Source organism: Epinephelus lanceolatus, chromosome 13 (assembly GCF_041903045.1).
Source record: "Epinephelus lanceolatus isolate andai-2023 chromosome 13, ASM4190304v1, whole genome shotgun sequence".
In the NCBI taxonomy this organism is placed as follows: domain Eukaryota; kingdom Metazoa; phylum Chordata; class Actinopteri; order Perciformes; family Serranidae; genus Epinephelus; species Epinephelus lanceolatus.
This window is the reverse complement of record NC_135746.1, coordinates 36,272,223-36,299,514: the sequence shown is the minus strand read 5'-3', so window position 1 is coordinate 36,299,514 and position 27,292 is coordinate 36,272,223. Positions and strand designations below refer to the sequence as shown.

The window sequence follows — 27,292 nt, the reverse complement described above, 5'->3', positions numbered from 1 at the left end:
GTTAGTTCTGTTTCCTCATTCAAGTTTATAACTACAGTATTTAGTTTTGTTGTCTACACAATGTTTGCTGTAGTTACATTGCTGCTCTTACTGCTTTACTCTCAGTCGAAAACTGCTCGCTTCTCCAACTTGAAGAATCCGCCTTGTAAGTAGCAATGCACCAGGTGCATTCACACATGGCTTTTAAAGGAAATAGACAATGACACTCTAATTGGCTGAATTTATGGTAGGCCCAAAATACACCCTTGCACCTTACTTTGCACTGTTTGGAGTTTGACATTGCCTAAAAGCACTTGCGCTATGCACTTAAAACCATGAGCTATAGAGAGTTGAAATAAGACAGCAGAAATTTCAGGTTCTGTTCCACGAGTAAAGAAAAAAAAATTCTAAACCACATTGAATTTTGCTCTATAACATGACCTATAATGTGTCTCACTCCACATCTAATATAAGTCTTTTGGCAGCCTTAAATGAACACCATTTCCCATAAGCCCATGACTTTAAGTCAGTTTGTTTTTTAGACAGCAGAGATACAGCTTAAAAGAATCAAAGACGGCATTAGCCTACAAGACGGTTCAGGTGGATATCATGTATAAAGGGATAAACAAGCAATTACAGTGAGGCATTACAGTCTGTAAAATAACAATGGGAGCTGTAGACTAACAGTTTAATTGTTGTTTAGCTTTGTTAAAATGATGACATTTTCAAATTCCTATAGCTGGGGCTGAAGGTACACATTTACCTGAGAATGTGGAAGGTAAACAACAGAACATAGGGTCATTATTAAACAATGAAATAAGAGTTTGCATTGTCTGACACAAGCTGGTGGATCGGCATCAAACCAAGCAGGGCTTCTTGTCTCCAGGTATATATCATGTCATCCAACCCTCACCCCATTATCTCAACAAAGCATGACTCATTGATCCACGACAGATACACAAAGAACCCACTTTAGACAGTTTACCAAGGTAAGAAATGTCTATTCCTTTATTACATTCAACAGTACAGTACACTGAAATTGCACATTTTCACCAGATATAGCAGCATTCTGACTGGCAAATGGACTAATCAATAGGCACATCCAAAACATTTAAATAGAAATACACACGTCCAAATGTGTCCTGGCCACTTTCTGACCATATTCAAATTCCACTGAAGCTATTAATTTACATGCCTCATAAAACAAATTCTACGCAGCTAAAACACGCCATCCTTTCCCCGTGACTCGTGATTCCAGTGGCGAGAAAAGACGTATGGTCAAGTGAAACCCAGCAGCGCCTGTATTCTTCGTACAATATTAAAGGAAAAATTCACCCGTTTATACTATCACACAGTATGTGCCATTCAGTGCATTCCAGGAGTTATAAAAGTGTTGTAATTTATAGTTTCCTTCAGTCAACTACTTCACTTAAAAGGCTTCTTTTTTTTTTTTTCCCAGAATGACATTGCCTCCCCCTCACAGAAGAAGTTTGTACTTTTGGTTGAGTAGGTGGACAAAGAGCCGTAGCTGCAGTGATAGGATTACAGCAGCACAGCAAGTTATCCAAGGTTGAATTCTCAGCTGGTAATTCTTGCTGAGTCTGCTCTGCAGAGTAGAGCTTGGTATTGAATTTAAATATCTTTTGTACCAAAAGCAATATGTCAGCAGAACCAAGTATTAAAAACCATCAAGTATCAAAAACTGGCACCAAATATTTTGACAGTTTGGTATCCTTGTTGACTTTGAACAGATAGTTTCTGACTTCAACAAAAATTTAGCCAATTTTTCAGCCCAGTCCCCAGAATAAAATGTTGGCACTGTACAAACACCAATATGTTACATTTGTACATTTCATACATATCATATCAACATTTCTTAAGTGACAATTCCAACACAATGAAGTTCAGGTTACATGTATATGTATATGAACTGAATTACTCATCAGGAGGTCAAGGGGATGGTGGATAGCCTGACAGATAGGCGAACATCTGCAGACCACTGTTTGAGAACAACTAACATCACAAGTGGATATTTTGGACAATGTGTCTGGACATTTCCACCCATGCTTGTTGCGACACTACCAGGTATTTTTTAATGGCATGTTGGGACATTTCCAACCATTTATGTTGTGACAAAACCGGGTATGTTTAACAACATGTTGGGACATTTCTAGCCCTGCTTGTTGCAATAAAACCAGGTATTTTTTAATGACACGTCAGGACATTTTTAGCTGCTCTTGTTGCAAAATATGTATATACATAAATTCATGGATACGGGCAGGGGTAAAAATAAACTACACTTGGGTGGGCAGCGGGCGAGAACAAAAATATATTATTTCAGAATAAAACAAATGAAAAAGATGTGCAGTATATGTTACCACTATCAAGCTGCAATTCCTTTTATTTTGAAAGTCAATGACTCAAGTTGATCCTTTGACACCGTGGTCACATTCGCCACCGACATGGAGGACTCCAGCTATAAAACAATGCAGCCCGAGGATGAGGTGGCAGCTTACACCCAGTTCAAGACACCCAAGACACTCTTGAGGTTTTATGGTGGTGGAGGGAGCGTGCTATAATGTTTCCTAACCTGGCAGTCATTGCACAGAATGTTTTCGCCATCCTGGCATCGAGCGCAGCCAGGGAAAGAGACATCTTCTCTGATTTGTAATTCAATTCAATGGAGAACCCAACTTGTTAACGTATAACGTGTTTAATCACGGGTGCAGGTTTGGTTGCAAGACTTTTATTAATGGGTGTGGGTGGGTGCAGCTTTGACTTAAACATAATGATGAGCATCGGTTCTGGTACTGAGCTTTACAGGTATGGGCAGGTGCGAGTTTTCAAAAATGGACCCGTGCAGGACTCTGCTGCACATGAATCACAGCATTGTCACAACATAAAATTAAAAATAAAATTTAAATGTAATTAACCATGAAGTTAAGCATATCCACTACATTTCAAATGCACAACTTTAACATATAAAATGTACAATGTAACATATCCATGGTTTGCAGAAACATATACTGCCAACATTTACTCTGGCGTTTGGGCTGCATTTTTTTTTTACACTGTATTTAGGCAAAAATGTTGTACGGTTGCTTGTGTTCACATATTTAACAAAAAAGAACATTTGTATTTAAAAGAATAAAAGGTATTGCTACCAAGGCCTACTGAAGCTGCTGTTGGTGGAGATGAGTCTCTCCCTCTTCTATAAAACCATTTTTTTCTGTATGCTTGTTTATCTACAATAACTAAATCAGAGAAAAATGTACCTGTTGTTTGGTCTGCTGTTTGAGACTGAGACAAAACCGCCAGCGCAGCTGCCTTTCAGTTGGTACATGATGATATATGATGAGCTGAATGAAACAATCTCCACAGACTCAAAGGCAACTGGACTTCCAGTGCAGATGCAAGTCTCAAAACTATCAACTATCATCTGCTGTATGAGGAGCAATTCTACATGACCTGCTGCCAACTGTAACTTAAATTAAATTAAGCAGAGACTGCAGCTACTTTCGGCACAGCCACCAAGTTTTTACCCTTTTAAAATGGGAAATAAATACCTATTCAGCTAAACACGACAGAAATTTAAAACTGACGTTTCACCAGTGATGCAGCCTCTTTGAATGGATGCAAAAACATCTTCCACACGCTGAGTCCAGTTGCCTTCACCTGTCTGACATCCCATGACCCATTGAGAATCTTCATACACACTCTGATTGTTGTTGAACTTCAGAGCTTAACAGGAAGTCAGAACAACATAAGCACTGCATTAAAACACTGCAGGGTCTTTGATGTGCAGGGCTTCAGCAAGGAAGTGCAAGGTCACCCGGCATAAAAGTAGACCCTGACTCAACTCTTGCAGTGCCATCGGGCAATGTACTGCACTGGCCGATCAAATATGTCGCGCACGCTGGTAGATTATTCTGTAATGAGAATGGTTTAACTCCAGTCATCAAGATAGAAGGGAAAATGATGATGGATGAACTTTCCCCAGTAGGGCCGGGTATTTATACTCAACGCCTGTTAGTGCAGACTTGCAAGGAAGAGCTTTAAAACACAATGGGTTTTTGGTTAGTTGCCTGAAATTTTCCTGTTTTGTTTTATGGCATATTATACGTCCGTAAATACACCACCACCGTGAATTTTGAAGCTTTTACGTGTCTTAAGAAAAGCGGTTGCTAACAAGTGGCTAAATGCGACTACAGGATGTCATCACTGCGAACGCGGTGAGCCTTGTTGTGGTGACGACGAAGTTAAGCAACGATCGCATACTTAATTTGTAGGCTAACGCTAGCTTTTAACCTCAAACATTTTTCTTGAATCATCCAAAATCAAATGGAAATATCCCATTGGTACTTTTTGCCGGGGGAACCAGGGCAATGTGTAATGTCCGGTCGGCCTACAAAAAGACGTCATCCCTGCAGCATTGCATTGGGTACTTCATTGTGACTTTAGTACCAAAAGCTGACATCGAATATCTAATCAGATTCATGTAGTTGATATCAAAAGGCTCCCATAACAGCTAGTAAGTCAAACTTGAATTTTGAATATTTTATCACAGACAGCAAATACTGGATTCACATTAACATTTTGCCACTGCTGTATTTCAAAGTTCTTGTTTAGCTGTTTGTATTTTACATTTATCATTTGAAAGGTTTGACTTATTTTGTCAAATACAGAGTTATGTCGAAAATAATGTTCATATTGCCCAAGTAAGGTCTCAAGAACATCCTGTTTTGGCACTGAAACTTGGGTAATGTATTGGAACCTTTCAAAAAACAGTGTTGTCAAAAATATCTACTTATCGATACTTACAATACTAAATATTTTGAAGCAGTGTCAATACTTATTTTCTGCAGTTTTTGTAACAGCTGCCCTTTCTTGCTATCTCTTATTGTTCGTGTTTACTGTTTTACTGCTACTGAGAAAATTTGTCGTCATGTTATAGCCATGTTATGTTTATCTTTTAATAAAAAATCAAATCAAATATCAATATTTTTCGAGGTATTGCAACTAAGTTTGAAATTCCAGTGTCGTGACGACACTATCAAACAATACACAGCCCTATTTCGGACAAATCATATCTAATGATATTAATTATCTTGGTGCGCAGGTGTTTTGGTGTTTGATGAGCCTTAAAACGTGCATGCCCCTTGCCTTTTTTTTTAATGCAGTGCTGTTTTCATTCTGCCAAGAGAAGTAAACCACCAAACAACAAAACAGGCCCAGAACTGCAAGGTACATGATGTAAAGATGTGTTTTTAACAGTGTCGAAGTGTGGACTTTTCCTTTAGACCACCGTGCGATGCTCTCCGCACACATACACTGCGCTCGGCTGTATGCGCCTCTTCGTGTTGCCTGGCAGCTGAGGAAGAAACTTGAAGTACTTGGGCATCAGATCAAGGCAGGCGTCGCGGAACTTCTTGATCCGCCAGTAGTAAATGAGAGGGTTTAGGGCTGACTTGAGGTAGCACAACCACAGGACCCATGTGCTAATTTGAAAAAAGCTGTCTTTGTGGTAGAAGCCATCGCTGAAGGTAGCTACCAGACTGTAGGCAGTGAAGGGCGCCCAGCACACTGTAAACACAGAGAAGAGGATGAGGATGGTGGTGAAGGCACGGGTCTTGAAGCTCATGTCTATGTTCATTTGGAAGGGCCTCTGGAGGCTCAGCAGGCCCAGTTTGCTGGCCTGGCTCAGACAGATGCTGTCTGGGTGGCTGTGGATGCGGATGGCGTTGTGCCGGATGGTGTTGAGGATCCCCATAAATGTGTACAGCATGACCATGAAAGGTAGGAAGAAGAAGACTAGCATTAGTATCAACACATAGGCGTGGTAACCAGGCTCAGCGCTGTAGCCAAATACACACTGAGGGGCCCTGGGAGGGATCTGAAGGGGAGGGGAACCGACAGCCAGGGGGAAAGAGAAAATGAAAGAGAGTCCCCATGTGACCACTATGAGCACTTTAGCTCTCTGTGGGCTCAGCTTATCTTGCTTCTGGACAATAATAAGAAAGCGGTCTATGCTTATTATAAGCAGTACAGCCACGCCCTCCATCACAAAGAACCAAAAGAGCATGGCTGAAACTCGACAGAAAACGTCTCCGAAAATCCACTGGGTAGTCACCACGGTAACCAGAGCGAAGGGCATGTTCAGGATGGCCAGCATCATGTCTGCAAACGCCAGGCTCGCCAAGAGGATGTTGATGGCCGAGCGCATGGCAGATCTCTGGTACACCATCAGGCACACCACCACGTTTCCCAGCAGAGCCAAAAGCAGGATGGCGACCATGATGAAGCAGAAGAAGACCTGCAGAGGTAGGCCAACGCCTTGCAGGCTCTCCGGGGCCTCCGTTGTCGGCGTGACTGGCTCCGAGGGCAACCGGGAGCCCATGGAGATATTCTCCATCGACGGCCTCTCTGTAAGGTTCAGCAGCCCCGTAACGAAGCAGCAGAGACTGGCGTTAATGTCCCCTGCCTCTGGGAGGGGAGCAGTAGTGGAGTGAACCATTCTTCCCCAGGGTGAACAGGCATCGTTGCTGGTGAGCTCACGCTAAACACGATGCCATAGGTGCAGATATTCCCAGCTCAAAGTGACATGGCAGCGTCCTCATGGCTGCGAGACCCTAAGATGTACACAAAAATGTAATGAATGCCAAGTAAATCAAGAAAGGGCATGTGAAAGCATCATTTCCATCAAAATTCCCCTTGGAGTTGTAATGACAGTGAGCCTGTAATCCATTCAGGGTTATACGCCTGCATCTCCCTACTTAATTCACACTGCCATGATCTCTCTCAAACCTGTAATCTACCAGAATGAGACAAATTATTCAGATTGACACTAAAAGCAGTGTTTGGATGCTAAACTTAGTTTCAAGGTGTTTGAATTTGCATGCCAGACATTTCCATTCGATTTACATGCAGACTATTTCGCATCCTATAACAGAAGATAATCACTATTCCCTCAACTTCCAATTTTGTACGTACTGATGCATGACGGATTCAATTACAATGTCATGATTAAAAGATAAAATGAAGCGTGGAAGTTGCACACTAAAGCCTTCCTTTCATTTCTGCACAACACAGTGTATCAGAAAATGTGTGTAGGCTGAATTTCATTACATTTCATGACCTTAAATGAAGTTTAAACATTTGAAATTAATCTGAAAGCTACACACAATTAAAGTTAAAAAAGTTAACATTAAAAAAAAAAACAGGTTTATTAACTGTTAAAGTGAGTGAGAGAGATGGTAGATCAATGCCTGTCTTATGTCTGTGGTGCATTAAATAGTTTTGTAACTCCGTTTGGACAAAGTTAAACACAATTTGTCGTTTTACAGGATGCTGTGGAATGGAACTATTTTTTGGCAAACAACAGCCAGGTGCAGTGTCGGTGCACAGCTTCTTGTCGTCAAAGTGAGGCTGACATGTTTGCTATCATCGAGCCTGTATAGAGACCAAAATCAAACCCTGTGCTCACTGAATGTATCTAGAAAACCACACTGCAGCCAGAGACGCAGCACAGAAGTGCTGGGCGGATGAATACACTGCTGTTCATCAACAATCTGTTTATCTCTTATGCTAAATTATGCTAAGTTAGGCTAACCTTTTCCTGAAAACAGCTATATTCTCAACACACCGATATGAGAGTGCTTTTTAAAGCTGGAGTAGGCAGTTTTCTGGAAAGGAAAAACAAACAAAACCAGAATTATAAAATACACCCTCTTCCTGAAGATCTCCCCTCTCTATCCTAAGCCCTTCCCACTAGATGACCATGACCCGGTGTTTGCCGTACATGGATTCATTAAACCTTTTTCATTGTAGAGCTCTCTCTGTTAATCTACCACACTGCACAATCCCTCAGCCTCACTCCCCGCCGCTGTGGACTGCCTCACCAGGGGAGAGCGGGCAGCAGCTCTGGGGGACGGAGATTTGGTCGGCACCTATTGCAAATCAAACTGAGCTGTCACAGCTGGATTTAACCTGGGTAATGGCAGCAACACAGTCACGGAGTCAGGCCATACGGTCCCCCAGCACTGCTGCCCACTCTCCCCCCCCAGCAAAGTGGTCTGTAGTGGCAGGAAGTGAGGTGGAGGACACACTTTAATTCGAGGCTCTAGCTAACGATAGCTACATTAGCGTGATCTTGACGCTACAATCGTGAGCCTTGTCTCCAGTTAGCAGAAGGCTGAACTATTAACATTTTTTCGTCTTCCTTTTTTGGGTTGTGATACAGTTGTTGCTATTGCTGGGAGAACAACCCTCCACCATTCAATCAGGCTTTTACTTAAGTGATGTGTACGCACGCACATCTGCATTTGTAGCACAGCCAATCCACCTTATTTTTCACGGAAACACGGAGGCAAAACAGAACGCAGCCAGCTTCCGTTTTTTTGTGCGACACTTCCGGTCCAGCACTCTTACCACTGTGTAAATGGGAATCCCCTTGTTGTTTACCTTGCTGCGTTTAGCTATATATATATATATATATATATGTATATATCACATTTTTCACGTCACTATATCACCGTTTAAACTAATCTGATGTTTGTAAAGTCTATAAACACAATGACTGAACAAACAGTATTTTCTCTGTGTGTAATTAATAACATGGTTATCGTAGATTAGCTGGGCTAACCGTTAGCTGTTAGCCATTAGCCGTGTCTGTAATAACTCACTAAACTCACAAAGTGGCCCGTGAAAAAAATATTTTCTCCAGCGGATGTCTTAGTTACAACATGATTGAGCTAACTGGAGTAGTTTCATGTCGTATCCGACAATGGGAGGCTTTTAAAAGATGACGATCCTGATGTTAGCTTTGCTGCTAGTGTTAACGTTAGCTGTCCCTGTCAGCTGCAGCCACTGATGCTTTCTAGACATCGTGATTTCCCAAAACTGAATAAATACCACACATAGCAGCACAAAACTGCTTTGCTAGCTCAATCATGTTGTAACGGCTGGATGGTTGATGCATACATGCTGATTCGGGTGCTGTCAGAGCCGATCCGCGCATCACTATGTCTTAACGATCAACTCAGTCAATTAAAACAACCCGTCCTGTGTTAGGAGTGTATGTCGCTGACAAAGAGAAAGAAAGAAAACGGAAAAAAAGATAGAAAAGCAGCGTACACCTCACATATTTATTTCTCACAGTTGCACACACGTGTGGCTGGCATGCAGAAGCACCGTCTGTGTGTCTGTGTGTCGAGGGTGCGAGCCGCAGCTTCAGCTGCTCAGGTAGAGAGGCTGTGTAGCCCGGTGTGTTTTTTCGCTGATTCGGTTCTGCAGGTTCTCTGCTGGTATACTGGAGACAGGGATCAAGCAGTTTGTCTCACTCGGGATAGACTGTGCTTTTTTGGTTCATAGTTTATGATTGACGTGCGATTTATTCGCGTTTAGAGGGAATAAATTTCCGTTATAACGGAAACGTGGGCACAGTTATCTAACGTTATACAAAATACACAGACTAACTAACTAACTAACTAACTAACTAACTGATTGACTAACATAAACAACTGAAAAGTGAAAAAAAAATTAGCTTGCACCGTTAGCTCCAGTAAGGGAAAGCATGAGGGAAAGCGGTTGACCGGAAGTCACGCACAAAAAAAACGGAAGTTGATCACTATTTACTTCCGTGTTTGAAAATAAGGTGGATAGGAACATCCTCTTTCTAAAATGTCCTGTGATTGGCCAAAAGCTCTCATCACGGCCTAGATTTTCTAAAGCCTGAAAACAGAGCCAAAAGGAGGTGCAGAAGTCATTTTCTCGCAGATCACTTGAATTAAAATTCATTTAAAGGTTATGACGGGATTTTTGACATCAATATAAAACTGAATACCCCAGCTTTAACCTTCTCACTTCATCTCAGAAAGAAAGAAAACATTGCATTTTTCCATATATAACGGGAAAGCATTTGCCTTAAAGGAAATAAAACATCTCCCCTGTTTGCCTGACATGTGATAAGAAACCCTGTGAAAGTGCTTTTCTTAACTGTTGCCAGTAACCAGCAGCCAGTGTTCAACTGGGGACAAGTCAAATACTGCAATAAAAACCCCTTATCACTTGTATAAACATTGGACACTGTTATTTCAGACTGCCTGGTATCATTTACAATGGCTAAGCAGCAAATGGCAAATAATAAATGTGCTGTAGAAAACAGTCCGTTTGTAAATAATTAAAATGATTCATTTGCACATAAAGTTTTTCATTAGTTTGTAGGCTTGCGTGGGTGTAAAAATCCAGCAAATATAATTATAGGCAATTATTATGAGAAGAGTGGATGTCAGCCTTTTCTGTATCCATGTTAGGTTGGATGTTGCTCTGATACCTGGATATGTAGCCATTCAACAGATAGCGTTATCTCGTGTCACCAAGACAGTCAAGAGAGAAAAGGCTGCAGTAAGGAGATAAACAGGCTGGCGGCAGTGAAGCTGGGAAGACTTTGCTGTATTTATATGATGATGACAGGGGTATTATCTGCTGCAATTACCCACTGCTCCATCACAATGGAGACCTGGCGAATGAGGGCAAATAAGAAAGTGGTTCAATCTTGGCCTACTTCCTGCTCCATTTACCTTACATCCATACACAGCATATTTTCTAAAGGACATGGGCATGGTAGATTACAATACTGAACATACGGTGCAGCAGTCTACTTCTACAGGGAAGTTAACACCTCATTTCCTTCCCTTCCTTTAGGGGTGAAGTGACCTAAAATGTTAAAATAGCCACTTCAGCCTCCAAGCAATCAAGTAAACCTGCAGTAAAAACAGATGATCAGGTACTCAGCGTTATAAACACTGGGAATTGTTCAAATACTGTATGTGGCAACGCAATTATGCAACGGAGAACTGCAGAGAGAATATGCTGAGAGCTTTTCAGCCTCATCTTGTAACCCTGAATCGCTAGGAAGTAGAATTAGGAGACAAAAGGTGTCCTGGAAATCTGCCAAGTAAATCCAGAGTGGTAAGATTTACTGGTTTATGGCTGTAACAACCTGTCAGAGAGAACATCATTTATGTCACATGGCACTGTTTAACACGGATGATGTGTCCAGTCCATCTGATCCCCTGCACATCACCTTATCAATAAACTAGCTTACTGCTGTTCTGTTTACTAAAGCAAAATGGGCAAACCTAACAAGTCCTGCTGAACAGTAATGTTAGATAGTGGAATTTATTCAAACAACTTACCTGTTAGATTCATTTAAAATGTATTTTTTGAGTGACAGTCCTAACAACAACTGAATACTTAAAGTTTCGCTAATAAATTAAATTAGCACTGAATTCATAACAATGAAATATTGAATTTTTTTAGCTTGAATTTTGCTGTCAAATTTATTAAATGCAACATCACTGAATTTCACTGCTTAAGTGACTGATTGGATCTAAAAATCACAACCTCATCACCAGAAATGGTTGGCATTGTACATTTCTGCAAACCACTAATATGTTACATTTGTACAATATTATTTAGCGGACATGTTGAACCTTTCAGTTTCAACAATGCTGTGGTAAAGTGTGGTTAGCTTCAGGCACAAAAACCACTTGGTTATGGATAGGACAAGATCATGCTTTGCCTTGAAATACGTGGTTTCAGGGGCACAATACCTGCTGGAAAAGCAACGACGTCGGTAAGAAAACAACGACTTTTTGTGGCACTACTCCCACAGAAAACGTAGCGATATCACTGTGAAAAACAAACACTTTTAATGGCACAATCGCCACTGGAAACACAGTGATGGGTCTCTAAAAAGTGTCCACATGTGGGGGCTAAAAAGCCACTGGAAATACAGTAGTGGGTTTCTAACAAACATCCACATTTGGGGACTAAAAAAGCTGCTGGAAGCACTGACAGGTTTATAAAAACTCCACATTTTGGGGACTAAAAAGCTGCTAGAAAAAGATGACGAGTTTCTAAAAAAGATCCACATTTTGGGGCTTAAAAGCCACTGCAAACACACTGATGGGTTTCTAAAAAAATCCACATCTGGGGGCTGAAAGGCCACTGGAAAAACAGCGATATTTGCTACCCGGTTTTGTTGTTCTTTGGTCTTGAACAGTGTCTGTAGCTTGGTGACATGCCATCCTCCAACCCCTCCACCTCTCAGTAACCAAGTCAGCTCATATACTATGTCAAATGCAGGGTCTTCTTGGTTTGCAGAAATGTACAATGCCAACATTTTCTTCTGGCGGCTGGATGTCTTTGCTTGAATAAATGTCATTTAATTCTCTGTGTAGGAGATGTTTAATTTGTGTAAACACCAAGCCTAGTTTGTTTACTTTTTGTAGAAGATTTGATATGTGGTGTTATACACAGAATATATAAATCAGTGCAGTATTCTGACTATAACAAATCCTAAACTAGCCAGTGGCCATTTGTTAGACACATGATGCTGGTGTCCCTGATTCAGATTAAATCATATTCACAAGTCAAATCACATCCAAGCATTTCAACACCTGATGGTAAATCTGTGAGAAAAGCTCAGAGGTGTCTGAAAATTGACTCGTATGTTAGGAAAATCAATGTCAAATAGAATTACACCTCATTCAGACCAGGCTTTCACTTCATCGACCACCAATAAGAGCAATTCAGGCCAACCCCAGCAGCCCACTGCTCGCCTTGACTCTAACAGTGTGATATCTTATGTTGAAGAGATTGAGGAATTTATACAGCCTCCTGTGTTCCGTTGTTATGCCACCAAAATGGTTGAGACGACAAACAGTGATTCATGGAGAGTCCATGGAGAGTTAGGCTATATCTCTGTGGACGACGAGAGAAAGCAGTGGGTGTTTGGAACACAAGGCCAACATTTACAGCGTCATGCCGGGATTTAAGCGACATATATGAGAAATAATATTGTCATTGTGCTGCTGACAGACCCTGGTTGGGTTTCCTTAGATATTACCTGCTTCAGTGTCCCACGTTGGAGCTCAGGAGCGGGTGAAGTGCTACAGCTCAGCCGTCCAAATGGTGCATCTGGCCGCCCAAAACGCTTTCTCCTCCTCGTTGTAGAAAACAAATAAAACAGACCAGAGATGCCTTTAAAAAATAAAGGCCCTTATCTGTGTAATTTTAACCAACAGTGCGAGAGCCGGTGATGCCAGTAGCGTTACCTACACAACTGAAGTCGTAGTTAAAGTAAAAAATCCGCATTTGGTCAGTCTCGCTTTGTTTCCAGAGGCGCACGAGCGACACTGCATTGATTATCCACGTTTTTATGGCAAGAATAAATATAAAGCTTCTTCTTCATTCCTTTTTTCCTTCATACAGATGTGAGATGTAAGCATCCCCTTCTCCAGCACCGAATGTATCAGGCTATGTATTGTATGTAGCCCAAATTATCACCACACTGTTACAAACTACACTCTCTGTCGGCTTCATACAGCAAGGCACCGGGAGTAAACATACACCACTTCCGGTCTGGACTTTCACAATAAGGGGGAGGGAGAGCCCATGTTAAGAAGTGTATGTGTAAGATTGATCTTTCAGGAAAAACAAACTGAAAATTTCTGCCACTACTTGCCTAGATGGACATTAAAAAAAAGACACCTGTTTACAAGGGGGAGAAACATGGCAGCTACTGAGCAGCTGAGGATTCAGCCAAAACCCAAGTATGATTACAGACATTTTGGGTGTTGATTTAATAATAGTGGCACAAATTTACATTCTACAGACATTAGACTTTGCCTGCTGTCTCTGATATTTTTAGACAAACTGTTATTAATTTGACTGTTTTTCGGCAAAAAAAGTACCAATTTAATTTAAAGGTCCAGTGTGTAGGATTTGGGGGCACCTATTGGCAGAGACTGTGAAGGCCTACCTTTAATATTCATAACTATGTTACCATTCACTTATAATAACCTGAAAATAGGAATTTTTAGTTTTCACTAGCTTAGAATGAGACATTTATATCATTAATTGGAGCGGGTTCTCTTCCATGGAGTCCACCATATTGTTCTCCAGTAGCCTTAAACGGACAAACCACACATTAGCCTCTTTTACACAGAGGTTGGATATCACTGTTACCACTATAGGGCCAATACAAAGTCCTTTTTTCATGCCACCTTTGCATTTTTTTCACAGCACCAAAAAACGTCAGCGTCAGCCTCTAATGTGACATAAAACGTATGAGCAGGCAGCGCTATATAAACAATAACAATGGCATTAACATGGCAATAACAATAATTTACTGTCCGCGTTATATGGCCGCTGATCTGTTCTCTGCTCGGAGAGTAAGGAGCTCCCAGACCTCATTGTTTTCCCAGTTTGCAGACATTTTCGTCTGCTCTTCTTCATCTTTGAGTTAGCTGCTAACTGCTATAAGCTACTTTTTACATTTCCAGCCATAGGTCGTATGCATAACATGATCCCATCTTACTAGCTGTCCCGCTTATATAGTCATTGTTTCAGCACTGCTACCATCTCCGATGCCAGCATAGAGGCAAGACAAATCTGTACCCCCATTCCACCATTGTACTTGAGAACAGTGAGGTGGCCGTATTGGTGTGAAATTCTCGCTTTGAAGAGGCAGTGTAAAAGGGGCTATTGGCTCTAGATAGGGCCATTTGTGATTTTGCATCAGCCACTGTAGTTCTCTTACGTGTTGGCACATGGGAGAAGTAAGTAAGTAAGTAAGTAAGTAAGTTTAACCTCAGCACTAGATGCCACTGAGTGACACACACTAGACTTTTAATGTTTGATATTCTCCACCAGAATTACATGTCTGGAAGTGGAGAGGATTTAAACATCGAAATATCAGGACATATGTTTGTAGTTACTGAAATTGTAATACGACAGTTAAAGACAGCCTTATTTATACATGTATTTTTCATCTACAAAGTTTGGTTAGTGATTGGTTGAAAATGTCTTGGTAGATGAGGTAGTGCTGAGGGAATACATACCTATGACAATAGTATTTTTTCAAATCCTGGCTACGCCCTGGCACGAATACTAATACAAGTACAAGAAAATCTCCTTAGGGTAACAACTGCATATTGTTAGCATTAAGGAGCCAGTGTAGAAAGGTTGTATTATAAATCCAACTGTTACTACTTTTACTACATGAAAACTTTTCATGTCTGTTTAAGCAAAAGTGTAATTCCACTTTTGATGTTTCAATACTTTGCAAAAGCCAATGTACTCCAGAAAAAGATTCACTTACAATTACTTTGAACTATTATTTTCAAACACCCTTATGTTCTCGACACACACACACATACCACCATGTTCTTGTTTTTGTGCTTTTTAATATGTATAGCCTAGCTGCAGGTAGCATTATTTTATATTAACTCCCATGATCCTACTCTTACTCTTAGCACTTTGATATTAATTTAGTTTTCTGGACACTTTTCTTAAAGCGCGTTTTATTTTGAAGGCTAAACAGCATAGCTTCCGAGAGTATTTGTGCTCTCTGTAGTGAGTTTGACGCAGCTTTGTATTCAGTGATAACTGACACCCACAGAAGCCAGTCGCATGGACAGAAGTGGACTTTTTAGTAGTATATGCCCCATTTTCAGCGACGTCCAATAGAAACGACCAATGTTCTGAAGTGGGCGTGACCAGGTTGGAGGAAGTGCATTTTTGGGCACGTGCGGGTGTGTGTGGTGGGTGGCAAAGATGACAAATAGAGGCTGTTATTGCAAAAGTGAGCTGAGTGATATCAACATTTCATTTACTGTGTTTACTGTGTGGTCGGGCTATGAAAATGATCTGAATGTGATTTCAACACAGCAGCGATGCTTACTGGGTACACTGCAGATATATGTGTGACTTGGTGGGTTGACTCCAATGAGATGAAGGTGAAACATAAGGCTTATTCACAGACAATCACTTTAAATTAGGAATAATTAAATACATAACATGAAGAACAAAAGAATCTTTTATTTTGAAAAAGTGTGCGTTAATGCAGCGGATTGGTTCAAATTCCAAGTTAATTTTCCCCACACATAAACTTCATACTGCTGAGACACACTACTTCCCATTATGTTTCCTTGAGGCTCCTGCTATTCCAGCACTGGCTGCCATTTGAAACCATATTAATAAATACATTTCCAATTGTCCACAATAATGGCATAAAACAGCACATCACCCAGTGATATGGGCTGCCTGTCTTTCTGGCAGAGCTAAATTCAAAGTAATAACTGCACGGTTAATGTTTGATCATGAACTGTTGAATCAAAGGTTTCTGTATTCCTGCTTTGTGCACTGTGTTATTAACTTGCAGTTGCAACACTGGAGGCAAATTAGCTAGGAGTGCTAAATACAAGCGTGAAGAGATCCCTCAAACTGCTTGCAGAGGTGGCCTGAGACGCATTTGACCTCATCTTTTGTAATGTAAATGCTTAAGTGTCCTGGTGCATCACCGACAAGGACTACATCATCAATGCAGGACGTCATGATTAACGTCATGATTAACGTCATGGTTAACGTTTTCTAACTTCGGTCTCACGAGTTGGAAAAAATGTTGCATGACCGGCCATCATTTTGCACTATAGAAGAAGACGTGATGGGTTCTGCTGACCCTGATATCTCCAGCTGTACCAACACCACGGCTAAGGGCAGTGCCCTTTGACCTTCTAATGGAAGTGATGTAGGCACACACAGGTATGTCACAGCTTACTGGGACACATTAATACACCAGAGCTGTTATTAATGTAAGGAACACCTGTGCTTTTCCTACAATGACAAGTTGCTGTGGAAAGGTAACACTTCCTGTGCCGCAATTTTTTTGTCACTTAGTGGCTGACAAACAGTGATATATCTGTGAGAAGCTAATATCAGCCACGCTATCATTTTTAGGCCGTACAATGTTAGCTTAAATACATCGCTTCTATTAACTGCCTGTGCAGTGGTAACAATAAAGGGACAGCAGTTAAGTTCAGTCATGGGCAAAGACCAGCCTGGCACAGAACGAGGCACGACAGGTGCGGGTTATACGTCCCTCTTCACATGGGGGCAGCATTAGATCTTATGAGGTCAGAGTTACTGGGATTTACACGAGCAATGTATTCACACCATCATCTTTGGTTTTGTGACTAATTATCAGACCTAAACGGAATATTTTTGAACAGTTTACAGCGATCTTTCAAAATAAAAATCTATGGAATTTAGCAGTATATTGGGTTTTATTTTTTGCTTGTAATGAGATGGACACCTTCCCTAGCTGGATGCTATTATATGCCTTGTAAATGACAGGTTTTTAGGCTCACAGACAGACAGACACTCACATATATGGCAAACACCCAAGTACTACACTGGACTGGATCAGAGATTCGACAAACCTCTATAACAAACTACAGACTGCTCAGATGAATTAATAACAGATACACAGCATGCTGACGTCAACAGCTTCTAACAAAGGATGTTTTACTTGTCATACTGAAATAAATGGCTATGTATTATGCAAAATACTGTTTCCGCTGGACAGATATTCAAGCTATTTAGCCTTCACTCCATTGAGCAATGGTTCAGTATTTTGGGAAGTATGCTTATGTGCATCTGAGTGCAGTAGCAGAGCTGGAGTTATCATGTGGTTAGCTTAGCTTAGCATAAAGACTGGAAGCAGGGCTAAACAGGTAGCCCGATTCTGTCCGAGGTGAAAGAATATGCCTACCAACACCTCTAGAGGAAATTATGTGCCAGAGCATGCAAGTCTTTATGCTAAGCTAGGCTAGGCTAACTATATCATAGCTCCAGCTCTGTACCTAACACACAGACATTTTTCCTTCTCATCTCAGAGCTAGAAGAAAATCTCATGAACAGATTTCCCTAAAATACTGAACTATTCCTTTAAACCAGGGTTTCTCAACCTTCTTTGGACCTCTGGCCATTTCAAGATCCCAAAATGTCATTAAACTTTGAGTATAAATACTATTGTGTTGTACAAGTATCACAGAGGTATTATAAAGACACAGTGTTTAAGATTAAATATTTTGTACTTATTTATTCGTTTTTTTGTTTATTTGCTTTATATCAATATATTAATCTTAGACATATCCCATGATTCCACCTCACACTGGGTCCAAACCCCAGGCTTGAGAAACTCAGGTCACTCTCCCAGTGCAATGCGTTGATGTACATAAGTAAGTAAGGTCATATCTTGTCTACTGTCTACCTTTCACTTACAGTCTAGTCCTAAGAAGCCTTAATCTGCTTGGCATTTTCAGTCTTGGGTGGTATGATCTGAACCTGGAAGGGAATGAAGAACTCTAGAAGAGCTTTGGTGTCCTTTAAGTCTAGAGAATATTCTTGAGCGATCTTTTCCGGTGTCCATGTCTGAGGCTGGCGCTGGTGGCTGCTCAGGGCCTTCAGGGCCTCAATGATGGTCAGTTTGCCTTTAGGAATATCTGTGAGATCCACCAGGCCGTAATGGTCCCCTGGTAAACTGAACTTCAGCGGCCGCCGGTTCGCTTCATTGCCTGCCGTCACTTCCTTAGATGCCTGTGGGAGGATTAAGAGGAGGAAAAGGGGCAGAAGGAAATGAATCTAAAATCCTTAAAACCCCTACTGTTTAAGCTTAGCAACATACACACTTGACTGAGATTTCCACGTGACCAACACTTTTTGTGTTACAAACAAGTCATCTCAAAACAAATCGGCTATGGATATCTGTGGTCACTGGGGACTCTAGTTCTGTCGATAAGTTTCAGATTCAAGTAGTGAGTGTACCAGGCTTTGAGTAATAACTTTCAAGCTGCATTAATTAATATTTTTAAATGAACACTGGATCAAAACATTGGCCTATGTGTAATGTGGCAGGAATAACTCATAGTGAAGAACCCACAGAGAATTATCACCCAACTCAAGCTTTCTTTAGCTTGTTGTTTTCATTTTCTGGTCCACAAATTTAACATTCTGCCTCTCATCGACCTTGTTTCCATCAGACATTAACAACTGCTCAGAAAAGCAAAAGCTCTGATAACCCCACTCTGTGTTCTTCTGCTGTGTAAAATGGCGATTGGCGCAGAAGTTAAATCAACTTTATGAGGACATAATCAAATGAGATGGATTTTAAGGTTGCTGCATCGAATTGTCCCCTAGTGGCCACAATTATTATTGCAGCTTTTAATAACGTACATGTCTTATTGCGGAATGTGAGGGCCCTAGTGTGTCTGTCTTGCTTTCTCTTTCTCTCTCACACGTAATTTATAGTTCTGCGTTGAATCGACGCGTAGGTTACTGCGTAGGCTCCACGTAGATTTGGAGCCTACACAGTAACCTGCGACGTAGCCTGATGTGCACGTCCCCAGAATTGTAACTACGCTTTGCGGTGATGCAGACCTCCGGTCTGTCGCTGTATACTGACACCATTTCCCTCAGGGGAAATGTAGCTTGTATTTACTTTTAGTTCAAAGATAAGAAACAATAAATTGTGAAGACATTTTTTTAAAGTCTTGTGTGTGTGATTTATCCTTCAGGGATTCATACTTCAGGATTTATCCAGGTTTCATATGAGAAGCGGGAAAGAAAGTCAGCCGCTAGGCTAATCAATACAATGTAAAATGCCATAGGCTTGTGCTAATAACGTTAGCATGTTGTATTTGTTTAAAAAATATGTTTAGTACAGGACAGTTGCTTTGTCGGTGAACCTTGTAAGTTGTTATGGAGCCAAGCTGTGTTCCGTTACCTTTGTTAAATGTTGCTGTTGTCCCTGGTTTTATATGAGAGTATATGAGAATAGGAAAAGATAGCTAATTGCTGGGGGGGGGGGGGGGGGGGGCATACACCGCATGTGTGGCGCATGCTGACGAGATCGAGGCTGAACAAGGCTGAGTGAGAGGAGACAGAGGGAGGCTGCTTAGTGAGAGAGCGGACACACACAGACACACACACACTTCATATCAATAAGTTTTGTTCCTCATGTAGTCACTTATAGAGGTGCTGCAGGAATGTGTCCTACAACCTGGAAATGACTTAGCATTTTAGCATTCCCGGTTCCCTCATCTTGAAGTTAATGGGGTTTTTTTGGATGATTTTTGGTCAGATGGCTGAAATATAGTCTATGCTTAACACGAGTTTATGAGACTTTCACATTTTCTTCTACGACATAAAATACATCAGTAAATACCCCACAAGTGGCTAAATGAGACTACAGAGTGGCATCACGCCGAACAGATTTACAGCCTCATTCTGGTGGCAACATGAAGTCATGCGACCCTGGTGTAGTTTGTTTATAGCCTAATGTTAGCTTTTTATTTCCGGCAACTGCACTTAAACTTCGAAAATCATAAAAGTGGTGTTCATTCCCAAAATGCGTAAGTATTATACATTTTTGTTTGCCACAGAGCTTATTTTCTGCAATAATCCAATGGAAAAATCCCTTTGGCTTTTGATGAGAGAAGCAGGGAAACACTAACTTTCAGGCTGGCATACAGTCATTCCTGGAGCACTCTGTAAGCAACTGTTTGCAAACCTGCTAGCTATATTGATTTTATAAGGCAATAATATGTCAAATGAGTGTGATTTCAAGTTTGTTGTGGAGTTCTGCCCTCTGGTGGCTACAACTATTGCTGCAGTTTTTAATAATGTACATTATTTGGTGCCAAATGTGAGTGCCCTGATGTTTGCTCTGTCTCACACACTTAATGTTGATATGTTTAGTTCCTACATATAAGTCACTCAGTGTGTCTCAAATCACATACTTCTATACTAAACATTTAATATTTTGAGTGCCAAATGTGTTCACACTGCATAGTACAGGAAAATGCAGTGTACTGCTGGCACAATCAAAATGGAAGCTAGCTTAGCTTGCTCCTAGCATAACAAGCTAGGAGCAAGTTAGGTAGCTAGCTAACAAATGTTAATGTTAGCTAGCAGGCTAACGTTAGCAGGCTAACGTAGGATCTTTTGTGTGCCACTGTAGCTGGGAGCAAGTTAGCTAGCTAGTGAATGCTAACGTTAGCCAGCAAGCTAATCACATTTTAATCACATTAACATTGACATTGTGGCGTAAGTTTCTTTTAATGTGTGAGTGGAGATGGCGGTCAAATGTTGGCAAGAATGCTCCACCGTCCATTTGCAATTCACCTGTACAATAAAAAGGTGACAAAAAAAAAAAACTGTCGTCATTTCTAGTAAGGGCAAAATCGCAGTGCACGACCACGCAAGAAGTACTTATGGTGTGTCTCAAATACTTCCGTTAGTACACTTCTATGTAGTATACTATGTGCACTATGTACTTATTGGCGTAGTGCGCAAATTTCGACAGGGTATTGTCTCAAACCAAACACAGCCGTTGTGCACTCACCAGAAATGACGGCCGCAAATTAGCTAGTTAACAAACTAGCATTAGCATTCGCATTATTGTTCGCGGTACAAAATCATTACATACTGCTAAACTAACCCAATGAACATACTGCTGGCTTATACCCGACAACAGTATAGTGGTGCTTAGTGCAAAAAAACACATGTATTTGAACAATTAACACAACACAGTCGCTGCTATATCCAGTTTTCCAGTTTCTGCTATGTAGCCAAGATGGTGACCATTGAGGGCGAGAAGTGTCCATAGTTCCACACTCAAGTTCTTGACCATTTTGAGTGCACCATCCGAGTACTCATAGTGCACTGCATTTTTCCATACTTCTCAGTGTGAACGCACTTATGCACTCAAAATATTCAGCGTAAGTACAGAAGTACGTGATTTGAGACACAACAATAGTGTATGTAGTGTACTACTCTGAAGTGTACTAACAAAAGTATGTGATTTGAGACACACTTACTGTTTATTTTTCTCATTCCAAATGTTTAGAAGTAAAAAAAATAATTTATATTTACCATACAAGGACAGACCCTTTCAATAGTACAGCAGCCTATTTCTGACAATGTAATTGAAAAAAAGATTGTGTGAGTAGTTATGAGTAACTTTCTTAAGGTAATGACTTGGTATTCCAAATTGACTTGGTCTCGGAGCATAATGGGAAACGTTCTTAAAATAATGAGAAACATTCTCAAATCTAGAAATAACGACTTAGTACCTCAAAATAGTCATTATTTTGACATTGTTATTTCAGTTAAGTTTCTCACTATTTTGTAACAGTAAGTCATCATTTCGAGAGACTAATTCATGAATTCAAGGAGATTTCTCATTATAATGACTTAGTACTAGATTTTTTTTTTCACGTTGGCAGAAATGTACTTTCATACAGCAGTGGAGCCTTTCTGATCAGGTGTCTAATTAATTTTATTTGAAACAGCCAGCTCTATGAAAAATAACAGCAGTGACTTTGCCTCAGACAAGTGTGACTGCAGGCTCAGTTACCTGCTGCTTCACCCTTGTGGGGGGACGGGTTGGGCAAAGAGACTTAGGATGAGTCAGACTAACAATGTTCACAATGCCACTATAGCCTAATGAATAAACAGCCTAATAATGCGATTTATGTCAAATTGAATAGAATGAAAGCACCGTGTGTCATCAGAGCTATTAATACACATGGATACAGCGAGTGTCCCAGTCTGACCTCTGCTGCTGCTGCTGCTGCTGGGTCTGTTGACTCCACATACACAGACTTAAGGAGGTTGAGCAGAGGGTCGTTCTTCTGGTTCACCGCTGTGTCCACTGCTGAAACACACAACATGCTCGTCAACAACAGGGACGCTTTTCCTCAGCCTTCATGCCAAGTCTTGAGTAGTAACGTCACGTCTGAGGCTGAGGAATAAACCGGGCATGTCCCCGAAGAAGACAGTTACACAAGTTAGCACCGCGGAGGTTTCACACACTCACCTTCAGAGCTGTCGGCGGAGGGCGGCAGAGGCGTCTCATGCCGGGGTGCTACCCGCGGTTTTTCCCTCGAGATTTCTCGGTGTACCCGGTTTTCTAGGTTGAAATTTCGGAACATACGCGCAACCCGCGCCCCCATGTTTGACAAGTTACCAAACACCGCTGACAATAAAGTTTATTCAAACCGTCGACGGGAAGCGAGAAGGTTCATTTCAAAATGGAAAAGCGAACACAGAAAGTAGCAGCGACACCACATGGTTGGAAGAGTGTAATATTTCTCATGTCTTTATTTTTAAAACAAACAAGGTTCTTTTTGTCCATTTCTGTATTATGGAAACACATCTTACACAGGAGGAGACAAAAAACAAAAAAAACAAAATTAGAATTATAAGTCAAAAATGCAAGTCATGACATAGTCACATATAAGAGGAGACGTCATGTTGAGATGTTTATAGGCTTTCGTCAAAACTGAAACTTATTTGCCAAATTAAAATCATGAAATAGCATAGGAACCTACCTATCTCTAGTCTGACTTATTAAATCTCAGATTAAAAAAATACTTTATAGGTCTGCCTGTCTATCAGTACTGTGCTAAAACTGACAAAAAAAGGAGATTTGTGGAGGCAAATAAGAGACTCAAGTTTTTACATTTTAACAGCTACTGAATACTTAATATTGAAATTTAAACGCCACTGAATCTGTTCAAAGCACTGAAATATTTTACTTTAAAAACCATGTATCTCCTCTTTGAAATTAAAATATGACATTTCTTGATTTGCAACTTAAAATGCTGAATTTGATTTTTGTTAGTTTCAGATCAAAAAATATAAGTGTCTAAATAAGAAAAAAACAAGTTTGCTACAGATACACACACACACACACACACACACACGTCTGTGTGTGTGTGTGTGTGTGTTTGTGTATATATGTACAGTATATATACTGTATGCAGATAGATAGATTTTACCAATTGAATTTGTCTGTCAATCTAATTTGAGCAACCTGAATCTATTTTATATATTTGATTTTTAGGGGTCAGAGCAGTGACTGCTGCGACTGCTGCTTGAGCCTTATTGTTTTTGTTGTTGTTGGTGTTGTTCTTGTTCTTCTTTTTCGCAAAAGTTATTGTGCAGCAAAAACTGTACGACAAAAACTCACCAAAACTGGCAGGTGGGTTGCAATTTCCACCCACTACTCAGGGCAGCATCTGTCCTACAGGAACTCATCTAGAACCAGAGTCCATTTTGACGGTACGATTTACTCAGGACTGTCACATTGCATCAAATCAAGTGGCTTTTATGACTTTAACAAGTCTTCATTTGAAGTTAAACCTGCTAAAGTTCATGACATTATGTATAGGTACATTTATTCAATTCAACATCTCACAATGTTCACTTTTTTGAGTGTGTCAGCCCTGTGATAGTTTGGCGACCTGTCCAGGGTGTACCCCACCTCTCGCCAAATGTAGGCTGGGATAGCCACCTTATTAACCAATTGATCCTACTAACACAAATGCTACCATCAATAGCAATAGCATGCTAACAGTCATACCATCGAAGTTTAAAGCAGAAACATCAGGCATGTTTAAACTTTGGCTAACTGCACCCCTGTTAGATTAACACTGTTATTGATAAGCCAGGTCAAGATACTTGACTACATGTACAAATATATATTGTATTCCTGCTTCTGTTCATTAACACCATTGTGTAGTTGTTAATTGCTTATTAGACATGACCCAGCCACACGGTCGGCAGGGTCTTGATTTTGATACTTTGGGCATTGATATGAGCTTAGCCTATTTAACTTGTTTGTAGTTAATAATAACCTGATGTATGTATGTTTTATTTTCATGTTTATGTCTTTCAGACCACACACCTGCAACAATTTACAATAGCTTATGATTTGTATGGATTAAATATGGAAGAATGATTTTGTACATGCATGGAGGTAATCTAAAGCATTCCCCATTTTATTTATATCAACATGATATACATCAACATTAGGAGTATTACATATGAAACTAATTCACCAGATGATTGAAACCCACACAGTTAAAAGTTACCTTTGTAACAGTTACAGCCTTTAAGTCCAATTAAGTCAAACCATACTAAATCATAACCTGTACAACAGCTATTTTATCTAAGATGTCAGACACTGTCACATTTCTCAATGACATATGAAATATTTTGATATTATTTATAAAATAAAGAAATACAAAAGAAATAAAAAAAAAAGTTCAATTTATTGCATTGTAGCATAGGAATCAGGAGATAAACACACAGTATACACTAACATACTGTGTACACATGCAAAGACACAACAGAGAGGTGCACCTGACCAGTCTCAGACTATATTACAATAGCTTTACATGCTTCTGATTAAAAATATATAGAATATTGGCCAACAGAAATGAGTCTCAAAATTTTGAATATTGTTTTGGGTCAGGCTTTTAACACTGGGGGGATCTAGCAGATTTGGTCCCTCCCAATGTTGACTCCATGGTCTTGCTGCATTATAATGTTAAGGGTGGTTATGGTTTGATTTATAGTGTTTTCATTTCATTATATTTATTTGTTTTTTTATTTTAAAATTTATTTCATCTATTTTTGTCGCAGTAATTACACAGAAATAGCAGTTAATGAAAGAGGGAGAATAGCTTATTAAAAAAACAGTGAAAGTAGCCAGTAAATAAAATGAATAAATTAAAAATTTGAAAAATAAATAAAAATGTCCATCTTTCTGTCTCAGTGACACAAAGGCGCGTGCGTCACCAAACGTCATGGCAACAGAACGACGACCCGGCGAGGTCAGGTATATAAAGCCTCCACACCCTTCAGATCTCTCCCTTTGCACTTGGATTTGGACCTGAGCCAAACTGTGGAAAGTCTTGAAGCAGAAAGCAGAAAGTTGTTGGAAAACACTTAACAAACTTTTGGATCGCTGACTGATTGATTGATTGATTGATCATTTAACTTTGTGGGTAACCGAAGAGCCCGAAAATGGCCGCCAGCAGACCATGGACCGAGGAGGAGCACCTGTGTGAGCCGGACCCCAACCGCGCAGGTAAGACAGCTTTTACACTGATTTGAACATTTTCCTGTTGATCCCGCCTCTGAAATCATTCAAATCGTTATCAGTGTAGAAACCGTGTAACTTTTAGAGATGAAATGTGGACGGTTTACACCGTGTTATTAAGCCTGTTAGAAAACTCCACATTTGATTCAAATAGACACTAATTGATGATTTCTGGTGTAAATGGATGTTTAGATGGACAGTGTGTGTTAAATCTACCGGGACAGGTGTGGAGTGTGTTAACAATGAATATAGTGATATGAAAACACTCATATTTTTGTTTCAGGGATCAAATCTTTCAAATGTGACAATGTGTGATTGAATTTACTGAAAATAAGATGGCGACTGTGTCGGATTTCGAGTAATGCCAAAAATGTTATTAGTTGTCGCCATGGAAACGATGTAACTATTATCAGTGTACTTCAGGACGCAGGGATGCACAGGTGCCTCGAGTTGTTTGTTTTGATTGTTGAAGCTGGACTTATTGTATCATATTATATAAACCTATTTTTAACATTCAATGTTGAAACGCGCTCGTGCTCGTTAGTGTGGTATTTTGTTTAGGAGGGACAAGAGAGCGATTTGTTCAGTAACCGTCTGTGAGTGCGTGTGCGCGTTATGCATGTGCACGCGCTGTGATGTACACACTGTGAGAGTAATGAGTTATGAACTACTAGTTTGGTCTGCACAGAGCTCACTGTGGTATTTTAGGATGAATGTAGCCATGGTTCACTGTGCTTAATGACGCATGTAGCGCGATGCATATTAAATACACTGATGCTGTTTATTGTAGGCTAAACCATTTCTAGTTCTGTCACCACTGAAGTCCTTACAAGCATAGTGCGAATTACGGGGGGTCTGACCCCCCCCCCCCCCCAATTACGACTTCATCCCCCTAAAGAGGTAAAAATAATAGATTGGGGGGGGGGCTGAAACATTTACTTTTCTTATCAGTAATCATGAATCTTACAATATACAGTATTTTCCATATTCATGCCAGGACGAAGTTTGTAGTACAATTTCAGACACCCCTAAAGTGGACTATACCATTTCATCTAGGCTTGTCTTGTCTGCCCGCGTCACTCCAGTCATTGCACTGGCTGGCTCACATCCAAGTGTTTAGGAGGGGGGGAGTCGCCGCATCAAAACAAAAAAACAAAAAAAAACGCGCCGCATTTACACAATGCTGTAAATTAATGTAAGTAGCTAACTAGCTAGTTAATACACTTTAGTTTCTCACTTTCAGAGTTTCAGAATTATATTGTGTCAGGTGTCTAGACTACAGGTGAATGCTAATGTGTGTCTATGGCTTGGCCTTTCAGTGTAAGATGTCAAATATTATGTGACTGTTAGCTTACACTGGAGCTCAGTCAAGCAGTGAGACAATGGATTAATGTTAGCTAGCTGTAGAGATAACGCTACGTTCTGACATCACTAAGTTATAGACAGTGGTGGAAGCAGTGACAGGGAGGAAAGCCCAGGAGAGGCAACCCAAACCTCTGTGGGCACTTTGTTAAA

General features: G+C 40.4%; 2 protein-coding genes across 3 annotated transcripts; both read right to left on the bottom strand.

Annotated features, from left to right (window-relative positions):
- Positions 1 to 950: 950 nt before the first annotated feature.
- Positions 951 to 13,367, bottom strand: gpr63 (G protein-coupled receptor 63). Its single transcript, XM_033649432.2, has 2 exons — positions 12,890 to 13,367; positions 951 to 6,608 (listed from the first exon to the last, which is right to left on the bottom strand). Exon 2 carries the CDS (start codon positions 6,491 to 6,493, stop codon positions 5,276 to 5,278), a length of 1,218 nt encoding a protein of 405 aa, XP_033505323.1. The 5' UTR covers positions 6,494 to 6,608; positions 12,890 to 13,367; the 3' UTR covers positions 951 to 5,275.
- A 2,477-nt stretch (positions 13,368 to 15,844) lies between these two features.
- Positions 15,845 to 26,587, bottom strand: ndufaf4 (NADH:ubiquinone oxidoreductase complex assembly factor 4). Of its 2 annotated transcripts, none has more exons than XM_033648503.2 (3): positions 22,706 to 26,587; positions 22,443 to 22,540; positions 15,845 to 18,423 (listed from the first exon to the last, which is right to left on the bottom strand). In XM_033648503.2, exons 1-3 carry the CDS (start codon positions 22,839 to 22,841, stop codon positions 18,118 to 18,120), a joined length of 540 nt encoding a protein of 179 aa, XP_033504394.2. In that variant the 5' UTR covers positions 22,842 to 26,587; the 3' UTR covers positions 15,845 to 18,117. The 2 variants fall into 2 exon arrangements, with proteins under 2 accessions (XP_033504394.2, XP_033504392.2); XM_033648501.2 differs by having other exon boundaries at positions 22,443 to 22,543; positions 22,706 to 22,912.
- Between the last annotated feature and the right edge of the window lie 705 nt (positions 26,588 to 27,292).

Excerpts from the sequence above, each read along its gene's own strand:
- gpr63 (XM_033649432.2), bottom strand. The coding sequence starts at position 6,493 with ATGGTTCACTCCACTACTGCTCCCCTCCCAGAGGCAGGGGACATTAAC.
- ndufaf4 (XM_033648501.2), bottom strand. The coding sequence starts at position 22,841 with ATGGGGGCGCGGGTTGCGCGTATGTTCCGAAATTTCAACCTAGAAAAC. Across the intron at positions 22,544-22,705 it reads CTCCGCCGACAGCTCTGAAG|CAGTGGACACAGCGGTGAAC; the intron begins GTGAGTGTGTGA and ends TGTGTGTTTCAG. Across the intron at positions 18,424-22,442 it reads CAGCAGCAGCAGCAGCAGAG|GCATCTAAGGAAGTGACGGC; the intron begins GTCAGACTGGGA and ends ATCCTCCCACAG.